The sequence below is a fragment of the Procambarus clarkii genome, chromosome 7 (genome assembly GCF_040958095.1).
Source record: "Procambarus clarkii isolate CNS0578487 chromosome 7, FALCON_Pclarkii_2.0, whole genome shotgun sequence".
In the NCBI taxonomy this organism is placed as follows: domain Eukaryota; kingdom Metazoa; phylum Arthropoda; class Malacostraca; order Decapoda; family Cambaridae; genus Procambarus; species Procambarus clarkii.
Window position 1 is genome coordinate 18346278 of NC_091156.1, and position 15846 is coordinate 18362123.

Sequence of the window (15846 nt, forward strand, 5' to 3'; positions counted from 1 at the left end):
ATACGTCATCAAAAAGAGTGGCTAGGATGAAACAATGAAGTTCCTCTTACCTGTCTCTAACATGAATATAAAGAATGTTAATATGCTGGTCACTTTGGGGCTAGTTCTATCTTTTTATTTATTTATATATTTTATGTATTATGGAATGCATTTTTCTCTTTTTAAATGTACAGTGACCGTGAAGAGCGTCGGCTTCAGCAGAGAACAAATCCTAAGAGTTCAGTAACGATGACAATCAATGCTACTGATCTCTTTTCAGTTTATGATGACGACTCTCCTTTTCTAGACCTGAGGTTAGTGTAACATATTGCTGGCACATGCATTAATTCTTGGATTTGCACTCTTTACATTAATAATTAAAGTTGCTAGAATGTTACATAAATTGTACTAAACAGTAATATAATGAATGAATAGCATTCAGGTTGACATTATTAAGAAATATTTAAGTGCATGTTACTCTCATTTATTTCAGGGATTTGTTTGGGTTACCACACATTGAAATTAGTGGAATGGCTCTGAATCAAGCAATAGAGGCTCCATTAACAAATAAGGACACTGCAATACTTTCTGGTAAATATTTGTTCAAGTATTTTCTGTAAAGGATAAAGCACAATATGTAAGAGAGACTCGGGGGAAGGGGGTGATGTATGTTATTGTCTTGTGCCAGTTAGTCAGCCTCAGTTTAACCTTAAGACATATCAGCATCTCCCGTGAACCCCAGTGATTTTTATGAAGTCTGGAATTGAATCTGGGATGTGTTTTCTGTATGAGACTGGGAGGGGAAGGAGGAGACTTGGGGGGGGGGGGGAGACTGGGAGACGGGAGGAGGAGACGGAGGGAAGTGATGAGGGAGGAGAGGGGTGAGATTGGGAGAAAGGAGCAGAGAGGGGAAGGGAAGAGAGAGAGAGACTGGCACCACCAGGTACCCCATCTACTTTAGGGTGTAATTTTGCTTCATCTTGTTTCCTCTTTTGGATGTTTGTTTCGTGAAGGTGTGACATATTGTAAACCCTTTCCCAGATACTTATTGTCACTATTTGATAATTTAAGGCACTTGATTGATGCATTGGAGGCATTAAAGTATTTCACATGTTGGTTTGTCTGCTCCATTACTGAATGGAACAGTCACTAAAGTTAGTTAGAAAATGTGAGAACTGCCTCAGAATGCACGTACACACAGTTGTGGTTGAGTGGGAGTGTAGCATAAAATAAAGTAAATGGGGAAATATTATGTCTTTAATACCCTTTTAAATTGGTGATTACTTACTGTTCTCCTCAACTATAAGTAGGGCTGTTCAAAGAAAATTCATGTACAGTATATAGATATAATATAACCCCTTTCCCTATAAAGAAAAAAAACTGTCGGTCATGATTAATTTTTTTTATATACTGTACAGGTGTATTTTATGTAAGGCTGTGATTTTGTAATTGTTACACCAATTCGCTTTTATATTTTTTAAGGAAGCACTACCTTGATGAGCTTTTCTGTGGCTACATTCTAATCTGAACTTTCTGCTACTTTTTCTTCAGCTCTGTAAAATTTTGACTTAAGGGTTAATTAATATAACAATAAAACAATATTTTTATTATAAAGCAAGAACAAGTGGAGAGTGCACAATGAAATCACAATAACCTGACGTATCAAGGAGAAAATCAGTAGGAGCTTTCAGGATTCGAACCTGCTTCCTTGGTACTGCCAAGCTAGCACCCTAGACCACTACACCACTGACACGGTGGTCACCACCTACAAAATTCTCAGGAGGAATTGACAGGGGTAGGACAAAGACAAACTATTTAGCATGGGTGGAACATGAACATGGGGGGACAGCTGGAAACTGAGTACCTAAATGAGCCACAGAGACATTAGAAATAATGTTTTCAGTGTCGGAATAGTTAAATGGAATGCATTAGGCAGTGATGGTGGTGGTGGCAGACTCCATACACAGTTTCAAATGTAGATGTGAGAGAGAGCCCGATGGGCTTGGGAATCTGTACACCAGTTGATTCACAGATGAGAGGCAGGACCAAAGAGCCAAAGTTCAACCCCCTGCAAGCATAACTAGGTGAGTAAGGTCAAAAGTAATGCAACCTGGAATTCAGCTGAATCCACTAGGAGTTCTGAGGCCCCCAACCAGAGCTCAAATCAGGGGTTTCATACACTGCTCCCTGTACATTCAGGCTTCCAACGCTTCTCATCAAATGCTCTATCCCAGGTTGCATTGCTTCTGAAGAGCAGGGGTGCCATAGGCACAGAGAACACTGTATAAACATCAGACATCCACGGTTGTTCCACATACTCCCAGTGAGTATAAAATATTGCTGGAGCAAATGTGGACATAAAGAAGTGCTGGACTAACCGGGCAGTGGTGGATATGTGGGCTTGCTGGCCACTCCATATTGGAGTGGCCAGCAGGTTGGACCAAGCTCTCACAAGTCGGCCAGGCTTGGGAAATTGAACAACTCCCAGAACCTCATCCAGGTATCCAGGCCCATGTTGTGTAGTGGTCTAGGGTGCTAGCTTGGAAGTACCAAGTGAGCGGGTTCGAATCCTCTTCAAGGCTCCTACTGATTTTCTTGCAAGTGGAGAGGTTTGGCATTTGACGGGTTGAACATGAAGATATGCCAGAGAGATACAGGAAAATTTTCTTCCCTTTATATAATTATAAGTACAGTATATTGATAATACAGTGGAACCTCGAGTGACTAGTGGCTCCAGTTACGAGCAAGCCACTCGCAGAAAATGTCTCGACTGACGAGCTTTCCCTCGATTAACGAGCGTTCCCATTGGTTCTCGGACACCACTTACGACAGTTTTGTTGTTTCACAAGACGAGTTTTCCACATGACAAGCTCGGTACCGGAACGGATTAAACTCGTTAATCGAGGCGCCACTGTATACTGTATTTAATATACAATATTTGTAGTACATTTTCTCAAGATATTTGTGGTCATATAATTATCATTTTGTTAAAGCAATATGCTGCACTTAAATTCTCTAGCACAGTTATTTGAATAGTTTACTTGGCATTTTTGACTGAAATGGATAATAAGAAATCAGAATTGTTCATGTTTGTTAAGCATGTACCATGTAGTAATGAAGTGTTTCTTGTTCACAAGGCAATCTGTCATCACACAATGGTAATGGGAGTGGTGGCATTAATTTTTCAATTCGAAGGATAACATCTGAAAAAGGTTGGGGCGAGGTGGAAGTTGGAGCAGGAAATGGTTTAACCTTGGCAACTAAAGGCTTTAGAAACTTCTCACGTGGTACGTTTGGAAATGGCTCAATTCTTACCCATTTCACCCCCAATGGGCTTCGTGTAGGCACGGTTGCAAGTAAGTATCTCTTCGTTTATGATATTAAATGTTAATGAATTATAGGTTTTTAAGTGATTGCTGATAATTGACTTGTTTATATCTGAAGATAATGGCTTAAAGATTATGTATTCATATATGTAGCCTGTCATACCTAATAGCCTAATTCCTGGGCTGTGTAACTGTTAATACCTGACAACTCACCGGCGTGCAAGAAAACAAAAATTTTCCTTCTAATTTTGTTAAAATGTGTTCCCTGATTACGGGAAAAAAATAATTGTATGCGACATACTTTGGCGGTGATGGGGCGAGGAAGTTTGGTATGATACAGATGCTAACAGAGTACTAGTATTTGCCTGGGTCGGTCTGCGGCATTCAAACCGTGTGGCGGGAGTTGCCACAAAGATATTACTTAATTATTTCAATAAATAATTATTACAGTATTTTGATATTAATAATTTTTTTTTTATTATTTTTTTTTGCAGTGATATTTAAAAGTGTGTTGTGATAAATTAATATAATGTGTGGGCCATTGCTATACTCAAAAATATGGTGTGTATATTAGTGATGCAATTATTACATTCTCAAAACAATAAAACAATGTTTCTGTGGCGTGTCTCTCTGGCTCCCCGGAGCTATGCCGGGCTGATATATATGTAATAGACCATGGCATCAGTCAATTGAAATAGAGTGCTAGCCTACCGGGGGACCACGAGCCAGAACCTGGTCCCCTCAGAGAGGCATGAGGAGCAATGGCCTATAAAAACCCCCACGTGGTTGGAAGCATTCTATGTTTGCAATCTACTGGGTTAGGCATCCAGAGAGGTAGGCATCCCAAAACAGACCCCAACTGGTGAAGCATTGCTACCAAAAACTGAACTGCTAGGCAGAACTCCCCATTCTGAAAACAAGCAAACACGCATGATGTCACAAATGCTGCCGCGCCGCTTGTTTGCGCAGTTCCTCCCTCCCCGGCAGGGGGGAAGGGGGAATCCCAGACCCCTGTGCCAGCCATCCAACCCCGGTTCAGAGGCTGATGTACTCACCTATTGTGCTTGTGGGGGTTGAGCATTGGCTCTTTGGTCCCACCTCTCGACTGCCAATCAAGGCGGTCGTTTGACTCTGGCTCCTGTCTCCGAGCAGTGATGTGCCTTGCGGGGTTCTGCTGTGTGGTGGTGTACGAGCCAGGAGTAATTCATGGAGTACTGGGCTGCATGTACCTAGGGCCTTCTTTCCTAGGTGCCCTGTAAGACTGTACTGCCGTTGCGGCTTGGAGGTTACCTTCCACAAGTCGTCCAGGAACTGTCTCCGTAGGGATCTTTAGCTGCTCGGTGATTGCCCGCCCTTGGGGTCAGCTGGGGTTTTCATAGCCGCTGTTTGACCTTTGGTAGGAGGTAGTATCGTCGCTGGTAGGGGCGCAAGGTACTGTGCAGCTTGTCTCCCATTATCACAGCGGCCTGTTCTGTTCCTCCTGGAGACATTGTGCGTTTTTTTTTTTTGTTGTTGTTGCCTGGTGGGGAAAGGGTCTGCCCCTTGGTCCACCCTCTGCCCCTTGGTCCATTGTCCACCCTCTGTTATTTTGGTGGTCCCCCGCTAGGTCCCCATCCCAGGGAGGGGAGGAGCTGCGCAGAAAAGCAGCGCGGCGGTGGGTGTGACGTCATGCTTGTTTGCTTGTTTTCAGACTTGGGGGTTCTGTTTAGCAGTTTGGTTTTCGGTAGCAACGTTTCGTGTGCAACAAACTAAGAAACAAGAGCTATAAGGAGAGGCTAGAGATCTTAAATATGCTAAGGCTAGAAGATAGAAAAAAAAATGAGGTGATATGAACAGTATATACAAAATAGTAACAGGAATTGATAAATTGACATAGGAATTCTTGAAACTTATAACTTTAAGAACAAGAGGCCATAGATTCAAGCTAAGGAAAAAAGTATTAGAAAGCTCTCCCTTGCAAATAGTGGTAGACGGTTGGTACAAGTCAAGTGCGAACCCACCAAACACACACTGAAACTACGACGTTGGTAGAACATTCGAACAAGTTTTAACACCTCCTAACCAATTATAACAACCAATATAGCAAGTTGTAACAACGTTCTAATACGCCATAAACACGTTAAGCCAAGATGTAACAACTTTATTGCAAGTTGTAACAAGCGGAAAATAGAGACAGTTTCAGTTTGTGTTTCCAGGGAAGGCAGTAAATGCCAAAATCATCAGTACAGTACTTTCAAAGTGTCATGATAGAGCATTGGGAAGACGGAACACCATGAGCATACTTTATTAATTAGAGACTCACTTTACACATTCACACACTGCTCATACATTCATTTACTTATATACAAACATAAACATACTAAATATATATAATATGTTTAATAAAATTTTTGTTCTTTTTAAAGCTCTGGCAAACCAATTAGACAAGCACACCGTGGGATATCTAACATGGAAGGCCGGGATGCAGAGCGGCATGAATACAATGATTATACGTGATACTCCCACCCAGCATATTGTATTTTCTGCTTACATTGGTATACCACACACCTATGCAGCCCTCTCTTATACTCACAAAATGCCAGACCAGGAATCTAAAGTAAAACTAACTGGAAAGTAAGTATACACACTGGTTTTAATTTTTCTAATTTGATATACAGTACATTATTAAAATGTTTTGAGAAAGTGGTATAATCACCTAGATGTACTTGCACAGCCAAGCACCTGCTACTAAGCTGCCTCTTCATCTATTAATTGGTTACTTTTTTGCTTGAAATTGTATCGAGGTTATCTTAATTTTTCTTCCGAGTCTTTTCCATTTTATAAGTTCTTTGTAATAACTCTTTTATCTCATTAGTGTATTTTCTTCTCTTTTTTTGTCCAGCATGGTAAGACCTAATATGAATCAAGTAATATAAATGATCAGATTGGGCTCAGAGAATGTTTCAGCATCAAACTTATCTAGGATATTTATGAGCTACATGGAGCATTAGTTTGCCCTCAACAGCAAGGCCTGTTGCAGGGGAGTAGTTAGCTGTACGTTTGTGTGGCAGTCATGCCAGGTTCTGTCCTCTTTGTGATTGATGCCTAAACTGAGAGGTACATTTGGGTTGGGTATTGGTATTGCCTGTGGCTGCAGATGCTTTTCCTTGCTGAAAAGTTCAGGTTAGGGGTTGATGTTTGTGCCAAGACACACATCATTTGCCTGGTCTACTTGCTCATTTGTGTATGTCTAGCTGGTAGATATCCCTCGTCCCTGGGGCTGGCACAGGTGTGTGCAACTTTCCTGAGTATGAATGTGTTTTTAGTCATTGATGGTCACTCGTGCTGCTGCTTGTTACTAATTGTCGAGCCTGGCCCCAGACCGGGCTCAGGGAGTAGAACTCGTGAGACCCTCTCCAGGTATGCTTAATGTGTTCGTGAGCCCTTTTATATATCATCTTGGGCTTGCATGTTACTCCCTTAGTGGAGGTTCCATTTTTTATGATGGCTCTTTCTAATGGCTGGCAGGCTACGGAGTTTCATGATCTTCTCTGGAGGCAAAGTTTGTTTCTTCAGACCTGGATTTTAATTTTTATCTCCTTCAATACCTGGTTTGTCCAGCCAAGGGTGCTTCATACACTCTGCCCTGTGGTCAACAGTGCAGTATTATTTGTATGCTACTTGTGCTGTGTGGGTCATTGCTGTTTGTCAACCTTGCCTCTCACGTTCCTTGCTTCTTGGGGCGCTCTCTCATTTGATCAGCTAGAGGTTGATTCAGTTTAGCCAATTGACTGTTTTTCCCAACTTATGATATGTGAAAGTTTCCTGTCATGGTTTTATTTGCCAAAATGTTCATGGCAAGTATTTAGTGCTCACCCTTCTGTTTTATTATTCTTTGTTTTCCTCTCAGAAAAGCCAACTTGCTTTGTTGAGGTGTTGTGGGAGAGATGGCCTCTGTGATATCAAGTGTTGAATGAATTGAAAAGACCCTTTTGGTGGGGCTGCTCAGTAGCTCCCCATCTTCTCTTATTTCCTTCTTTCATGTGGTTGTTGGACATGTTCCAGATCAGCAGCGCATGGATAAGGTGGTCGACCACAGGGTAATCTAGGTTGTTGTCTAGTGTCATCTGTGAGGAGCTATTGAGTGACCCACCAGAAAAAGATGTTTCATTACATCATGACACTTAATTTATACATCATGATACGTCATTTAACCATGGAGACTTTATGCAGGTGTGATGTACTAAATTAATTTCTAACCCATCACTCAATATATTATTATATTAACACATGGCAAACTTTGTAAATAAGTTCTTAACAGTATTTAACTCTGCCTGTGTGAAAAAATCAAAATAGTTATTTGTTATACTGTTATATATTGCATGCAAAAATTAAGGAAATATTTAAAACACATAAATACCTCAGTCTTTTTTCTGGTTTTGTGCTCATCAGGAGATAACTGGGTGGGAAGTCATCGGGTCCAATGATACATGATACCCAGTTTGCTAACTCATCACGTAGGGGTGAGGGGTCTGATATTCAAATTAGATTATTTTTGTTAGTGTAAACTAAAGTGAAACAACAATGTGTGGGGAATAACTCAATTTATGTATAATTGACAAGTGATCGAGTACTGTGCATAGGCCTACAATAAAATAAGTACTATATACCTATATTGCACACAGATCTTGACACAGCTTGCTTATACACATGATACACTCATATGCTGCTATTCTGTCTGGGAAGGTCATTCAGAAATACAGTAGATTCAAACACTGGCATGAAAGACCAAATTGGGATTTGATGATAATTGCTGGCCACAGTACCGGATAACCTTATTACATGTAAGCAATTAGAAATGGACAGATGATTTATTTAATGGATCTAGGTTAACTCCATTGTATTCAACATATATGTAATATAAACATAATATAAACATTCACACTTGTACAAAAGTGGGTGATAAGTAAAATCAACTTATAATTATAACTGCATTCCTCTGTGGAACAACGTATGACAAGAACTGCACTTTAAAGGATAATAATATTCCGTGAACTACACATACGATCATAAGTATAATCATAACTCTAAATAAACTGTCCAGGTTTTACTGTGTCATGTACTTTTACCAAGTTAATAAATATCATTCAGCTACATCTTACAATCCTTCTTGCATGTCTTTGCCTAATTTCTCCCTCAATTTTCTAAAAAAAATTAAAAAATTAAATGTAAATAGGTATATGCATTAAATTCCTTGCTTTTAATTTGTGCAATTGCCATTAACTCAGTGTTCTAATTTCTATCTTGGATTTCATTTCCAGGGCTGGCACATTTGGAGCGATATTAGAGTATGGAGCAGAAAAGAAAGTTTCTCAAAACAGCTCTCTTGCTGCATCTCTAGCACTTGGTGTGCCCACAGGTGTTCAACTCAAAATAAAGTAGGTATTCTTAAGTTATTGGCATGTGTGTGTGTGTGTAATTACCTATGTGTAGTTACTGGATGAGAGCTATGCTTGTGGTGTCCTTTCTTCCCAGCATTCTTTGTCATATAAAACTTTGAAACTGCTGACGGTTTTTGGTCTTGACTACTTTCTCACTTGTTCCAATCGTCTACCACTCTGATTGCAAAATAATTTTTTTTAGTATCTTTTTGGCACTTTTGTTTCCTGTTCTATTATAATTACCTAAGTGTAGTTACAAGATGAGAGCTATGCTCGTGGTGTCCCATCTTCCCAATACTCTGTCATATAATGCTTTGAAACTACTGACGGTTTTGGCCTCCACCACCACTTCACTTGGCTTGTTCTACCACTGTTTGCAAAAGAAATCTTTCTATTATTTTTTCACCACCTTTGTTTCCTTAGCTTGAGTCAGAATCCCCTGTTCATGAAGTTGCTGGTTTCAGGAATTCCTCTTGTCAATTTGGTCCATTCCTGTTATTATTTTGTAAGTTGTGATCATATCACCTCTTTTTCTTCTATCTTCTAGTTTAGGCATATTTAATGCCTCTAGCCTCACCTTGTAACTCTTGTTTTTCAATTCCGGAAGCCATTTTTGTAGCATGCCTTTGCAGCTTTTCCAGTTATTGATGAGCTTTTTGAGATATGGGCACCATACACTGTTACCTAGCAGTAAATAGGTACCTGGAAGTTAGTCAGCTGTCACGGGCTGCTTCCTGGGGGTGGAGGCCTGGTCGAGGACCGGGCCGCGGGGACACTAAAGCCCCGAAATCATCTCAAGATAACCTCATCTCAAGAAGATAACCATACAACTCCCACATATTCCAATTTTGATCTGGCAAAGTTCATGAAATTTCTCCAGTATTTCACCATCCATGTAAATTAAAAGCAAGTCTGAAGTTGCAAAGAGACACATACGCTCCTCTCACAATGTTCTTTGTGTTCCTCTGGCAACAACATACTATCTAAAACCATCCCTAGGTCTCGTTCTTTATTAGAGTTCTGTAATTCCTTTCCACATAATTTGTAAGTTGTGTGTGGTCTATTTTCTCAGATTCCACATTCCATAACATACCATTTATTCACATTGAATTCCACTTGTCACTTGACACTCCAAGCACTTATTTTATCTAGATTGATTTGAAGGGCATTACAATTGTCTGCATCTCCTATCTTCCCCAGTATCTTAGCATCATCCGCAAACATGTTTATATAATTCTGTATTCCTTCTGGTAGATCGTTTATGTAGACGATGAACATTATTGGTGCAAGAAGTGAACCCTGTGGTACTCCACTAGTAATACTCCTCCAGTCAGATACATTGTCTGATATCGCCTTCATCTGTCTGTCAGTTAGAAAATTTTTCATCCATATCAGAAGTCTTCCCGTCACCCCTCCAGCATGTTCCAGTTTCCAAAACAGCCTCTTGTGTGGGATTCTGTCAAAAGCCTTGTTTAGGTCCAAATAGACATTGTCAATCCAGCCACCTCTTTCCTGTATTATTTCTGTGGCTCTCATAAAAACTAAGTAGATTTGTTACACAGGAACGTCTTGTTCAAAAACCATACCGACTGTCCGTGTTATTATGTCATTACTCTTCAGGTGTTCAATCCATTTTGCTTTAACTATTGTTTCTAGTGTTTTGTCTACCACACTTGTTAGTGATCTGTATCTATAATATAGGGGTTCCTCTCGACTACCATTTTTATAGATTGTAGTATGTTTACCTTTTTCCATATATTTGCTAAGATTCCTGTGCAGAAGGATGTCTTGAATATTACTTGGAGTGAAATGCTCAGTTCAGTTGCACATTCTTGCAGCACCCAAGGTGAAACTCCATGAGGTCCAACTGTTTTATTTCTTCCTAGCCCCTTGAGTAATTTTTCAACTTTATCTTGGGAAATCTCTATGGTGTGCTTGGGAATTGGCATTTGGTCCAGCTCTCTGAAATCCTCATTTTATACAAACACACTATGGAACTGTTCATTTAGTGTCTCAATTTCTTTTTCATTCTCAGTAGTCCTGTTCTCCGATCTCAATCTCTGGATTTTATCATTTACATGTAGCTTGGTTTAATGAATTTATAGAAATGGCCTTGATCTGTTTTACATTTGTGCGCTATACCTTTCTCAAAGTTCCTTTCTGCTTCTCTCCTCACTGCTGTGTAATTGTTTCTTGCTTGCTTGTAGTGCTGATATATTTGGAGGCTAAGTATATTCCTATATTGAACCCATATTCTTGTCTTTTCCTATCTGGCTCTCTCACAATTTCTGTTGAACCAATCCTGTTTTCTGGTCCTGCATCTCCGTTTTGGTATGAATGTTTGTGTACCTTCATCGTATATTTCACAAAATTTGGCATACATCTCATTTACCTCTTTACCTAGCAACAAGTCTGTCCAATTAAACTCATTAAAGAATTTTCCAAGTTCCCGGTAGTGTCCTCTATTGAAATAGAGTTTTCCAACTATTTCAATGTCTGTTTCTAGATTATATCGCAAATAATATTTAATTTCCAGCAGGACGTGATCACACCTTCCCAAGGAAAAGAATGAGAGTGAAGGGTACTAGATGTCAAATCTCTTCTTTCCTGGTGAATATTAGATCCAGTATTGATGGAACATCCCCTTCCCTCATTCTGGTGGCCTGCTTGACGTGTTGATACACAAATGTCTCCAGAATGAGGTTTACAAATCTGCCTGTCCAAATGTTCTCCATTCTTGCTTCGTAGGCCTCCCAGACTAATGCTGTCAAGTTGAAGTCCTCCAGTACCAACAATCGTGATTTATCTTTTCTGATTTGACTATAATCTCTCTCATGACCATTATGAGGCCCTCTCCTTTGTCATCTAGTGCCTCCTTTGTGTGTGAATATACTACTCTATTTGTATTTACTATTTGTATCTGAAAAATCAAGCTATTAGCTCTTGGACCCTGCCTTTCTAACTAATTTATTTTTCCTCTATTATGTCTACTACATATATTTCTCTACAACACACACACACACACACACACACACACACACACATACACATCCCCAGGAAACAGCCAGTGGCAGCTATCTAACCCCCAGATACCTATATACTGCTAGATGAACAGCGGCATCAGGGTGAAAGAAACTCTGCCCATTTGTTTCTGCCTCTGCCGGGGATTGAACCTGGGCCCTTAGAACTACAACCCCAGAGTTCTGTCCACTCAATTGTGCCCCCATTCCCCACACCCGGGTCTCTTTCTCGAATTGTCACAGGTAGGTAGTTTCTCTTCATTGTGTACTGTCCCTTTAGCCTCCTATCTAATCCCATTTCCATCACTTTACATTTGCTCGTGTTGAACTCCAAGTAACCAAGTACTGTACCAACAATCATGAATTAACTTTGTCTATTCTCACTAAATCTTTCTTGTGGTCATTATAAGACCCTCTTATTTGTCATGTCGCTGCTTTCTTTCCTGGTGGACTCTAAGCAGTAATGATTATCAACTTATTAACCTGATTACAGATCTCCAATGACATTGTCAACATTTTGTGAATTAATATTGGTTATGTCTTCTCACAGACATAATAACATAGGGTAAAAACCCACACTTGTGTTTTTTGTGAAATTTATGCAAGGAAGTCTTTTGCACTCTCCTGAGTGCTTTGTCAAGGTCTGAGTTTGTGATTTGGACAAGACTTAAATCTCAATGTCTAAGTCTTGTCCTAATCACACATTCGAAGCTTGACAAAGCACACAGTCTTGGCATAAATTCCTTGGCGTAAAGACTTGGTGTAAATTCCTTACATAAATTTCACAAATGCACAAGTGTGGGTTTTTATCCTATTTTTGTGAGTTTTTTAGTATTAATTTATCTACCTTTAGTTATTCTTTCACCAGATCAGCAACACCTCCACATTTCCTATTTACTTTATCCTGTCTCCAAATTGAGTAGCCTCGCAGGAATACCAACTTGTTTAAATAAATTCACTAGTATGTTCACTAGTATAAATCCATTATGTATTGCTTGTTTTAACTATTGATCGCAGGCTACATCGGGCATCTCAGACGTATGCGGCTACTATAATGCTGTGCGAGGAAATTATGCCAGCACCAATAATATATGGAACACTGGTACCTCTTATGAGTTGGTTAGCCATACAAAAGCTCATAATTCATCCCTATCTGAGGAAACAAAAACAGGCTGATCTGTTTAAGCAGCGAGAATCAAACAGAAGCAGGTAAATAACTACTAAATTTTATTTTCTGTTTTGTGTTGTGTATAAAATGAACCAAAGAACTTTATAATTAGGAAGTGGTGTTTGTGATAGTTGCTCTACGTTATCATCCCAATTTAATTATTTCTGTATTTTGACAAAAAACTTTGCACATGCACATAGTTTATTATTCATTTAGCTTTGCTAATGTACTGTTATGATTAATTACTTGTTAGGGATTAATTATTCTGCTGCTTATATTATTAATTTATTGCTAACTTTAAATAATTTAGTCTTTTGTATATTTGAGCATAATTTACACTATTTTCCTTTGCTTGGTTTCCTGGATTACATCCCCAGCCAGAGCCTCTTTGTCCAGCCAGGATATAATATACATGCACTAGTCACCTTATTACCCCATGATGGCAAGTGTCTTTGTAATGGTCTTGTTGCATAATTCTGGAGAGGCTGAGGTAAAGAATATCTCGATGCATCGCCAGGCAACTGCATGATATCATAATAAAGAACAGATCAGTGACTTGAACACTCCATGCAACACATTATTGGAATGCTAAGGAAAACCACTCGTCACTGTTGACCCTTCCACGACGTTATTGTTATGACACGTCTTCCTCACTGTCTGCAATTGATAACATTTTTTAAAATGGTTTTCTGCTTTTATAGAGAAAATGATGGCAAGTTTTAGGAGAAAGAAGCAAGCATTTCTATGTAATTATCTAAGTGTAGTTACAGGATGAGAGCTACGCTCGTGGTGTCCCGTCTTTCCAGCACTCTTTGTCATATAACGCTTTGAAATTACTGATGGTCTTGGCCTCCACCACCTTCTCACCTAACTTGTTCCAACCGTCTACCACTTTGTTTACAAAAGTGAATTTTCTTATATTTCTCCGGCAGCTTTGTTTCGTTAGTTTAAATCTATGACCTCTTGTTCTTGAAGTTCCAGGTCTCAGGAATTCTTCCCTATCAATTTTATCAATTCCTGTTACTATTTTGAACGTAGTGATCATATCGCCTCTTTTTCTTCTGTCGTCTAGTTTTGGCATATTTAATGCCTCTAACCTGTCCTCGTAGCTCTTGTCCTTCAGTTCTGGGAGCCACTTAGTGGCATGTCGTTGCACCTTTTCCAGTTTGTTGATGTGCTTCTTAAGATATGGGCACCATACAACCGCTGCATATTCCAGCTTTGGCCTAACAAAAGTCCGTGAACAATTTCTTTAGTATTTCTCCACCTATGTATTTATAAGCAATTCTGAAGTTAGAAAGTGTAGCATAGGCTCCTCACACAATGTTCTTAATGTGGTCCTCAGGTGACAGTTTTCTATCTAGAACCACCCCTAGATCCCTTTCTTTGTCAGAATTCTTTAAAGATTTCTCACATAATTTATAAGTTGTGTGGGGTCTATGTTCTCCAATTCCACATTCCATAACATGGCATTTATTCACATTAAATTCCATTTGCCAAGTGTTGCTCCATATACTTATTTTGTCCAGGTCTTCTTGAAGGGCATGACAATCATCTAGGTTTCTTATCTTCCCTATTATCTTAGCATCATCAGCAAACATGTTCATATAATTCTGTATTCCCACTGGTAGATCGTTTATGTAGACAATGAACATTACCGGTGCAAGAACTGAACCCTGTGGTACTCCACTCATGACATTCCTCCAATCCGATACCTTGCCTCTGATTACGGCCCTCATTTTTCTGTCAGGAAATTTTTCATCCATGTTAGCTTACCTGTCACCCTTCCAATATGTTCCAGTTACCAGAGCAACCTCTTATGGGGAACTCTGTCGAAAGCCTTTTTTAGGTCCGGATAGATGCAGTCAACCCAACCATCTCTTTTTCTGTAAAATCTCTGTGGCTCGATCATAAAAAATGAGTAAGTTCGTTACACAGGATCTTCCAGATCGAAAACCATATTGTCTGTCTGATATTATATCGTTTTTCTCCAGGTGTTTTACCCATTTAGTTTTAATTATTTTTTCCAATATTTCAACTTTTACACTTGTCAATGATACAGGTCTATAATTAAGGGGGTCTTCCCTGCTTCCACTTTTGTAGATTGGAACTATGTAAGCCTTTTTCCCACACATCAGCTACAACTCCTGTAAACAGGGATACCTGAAAAATCAGTTGAATTGGAATGCTGAGCTCAGGTGCACATTCTCTCAGAACCCATAGTGAAACTCCATCTGAACCAACTGCTTTGTTCTTGCTTAGCTCCTTGAGCATTTTTTTCACTTCGTCTCTAGACACCTCTATGTGCTCTATGTTGTTCTCTGGAATTCTTATTGTGTCTGGTTCCCTGAAGATTTCATTTTGTACAAACACACTTTGGAACTTTTCTTTTAATGTTTCACACATTTCCTTTTCATTTTCCGTGAATCTATTTCCCATTTTCAACCTCTGAATATTATCTTTTACCTGCAATTTGTTGTTTATGAATTTATAGAATAGACCTGGTTCTGTTTTACATTTGTCTGCAATCCCTTTTTCAAAATTTCTTTCTGCCTCTCTCTCTTCACTGTCGTGTAGTTGTTTCTCGCATCTTTGTATCGCTGGTATGTTTGGGGGTTTGGCCTCTTCCTGTATTGATTCCATTTTTGTGTCCTTTGGTTTCTGGCCCTCTCACAATTTCTATTGAACCAATCCTGTTTCCTAGTTCTGCATCTCTGTTTTGGTATAAATTTTTTTGTGCCTTTATCATATATTTCACAAAACTTGACATACATCTCATTCACTTCCTTCCCTAGCAACAAGACTGTCCAATTATACTCACTAAAATTTTTTTCTAAGGTCGCCATAATGTCCTCTCCTGAAGTCAGGTTTTTCAACTGCTTCAACCTCCTTATTTTCTTCCAGATTATAATGCATTGCATACTTTATTCCCA

General features: G+C 39.4%; 1 protein-coding gene across 1 annotated transcript in view; it reads left to right on the forward strand.

Annotated features, from left to right (window-relative positions):
* Nucleotides 1-15846, forward strand: part of LOC123761383 (dnaJ homolog subfamily C member 11) — a 33224-nt gene that overhangs the window by 10182 nt on the left and 7196 nt on the right. The window contains exons 4-9 of the mRNA XM_045747391.2: nt 174-293; nt 473-570; nt 3117-3335; nt 5711-5918; nt 8606-8722; nt 12763-12954. Of these exons, the coding sequence (XP_045603347.2) occupies nt 174-293; nt 473-570; nt 3117-3335; nt 5711-5918; nt 8606-8722; nt 12763-12954 (954 nt within the window). The remainder of the gene's footprint in view (nt 1-173; nt 294-472; nt 571-3116; nt 3336-5710; nt 5919-8605; nt 8723-12762; nt 12955-15846) is intronic.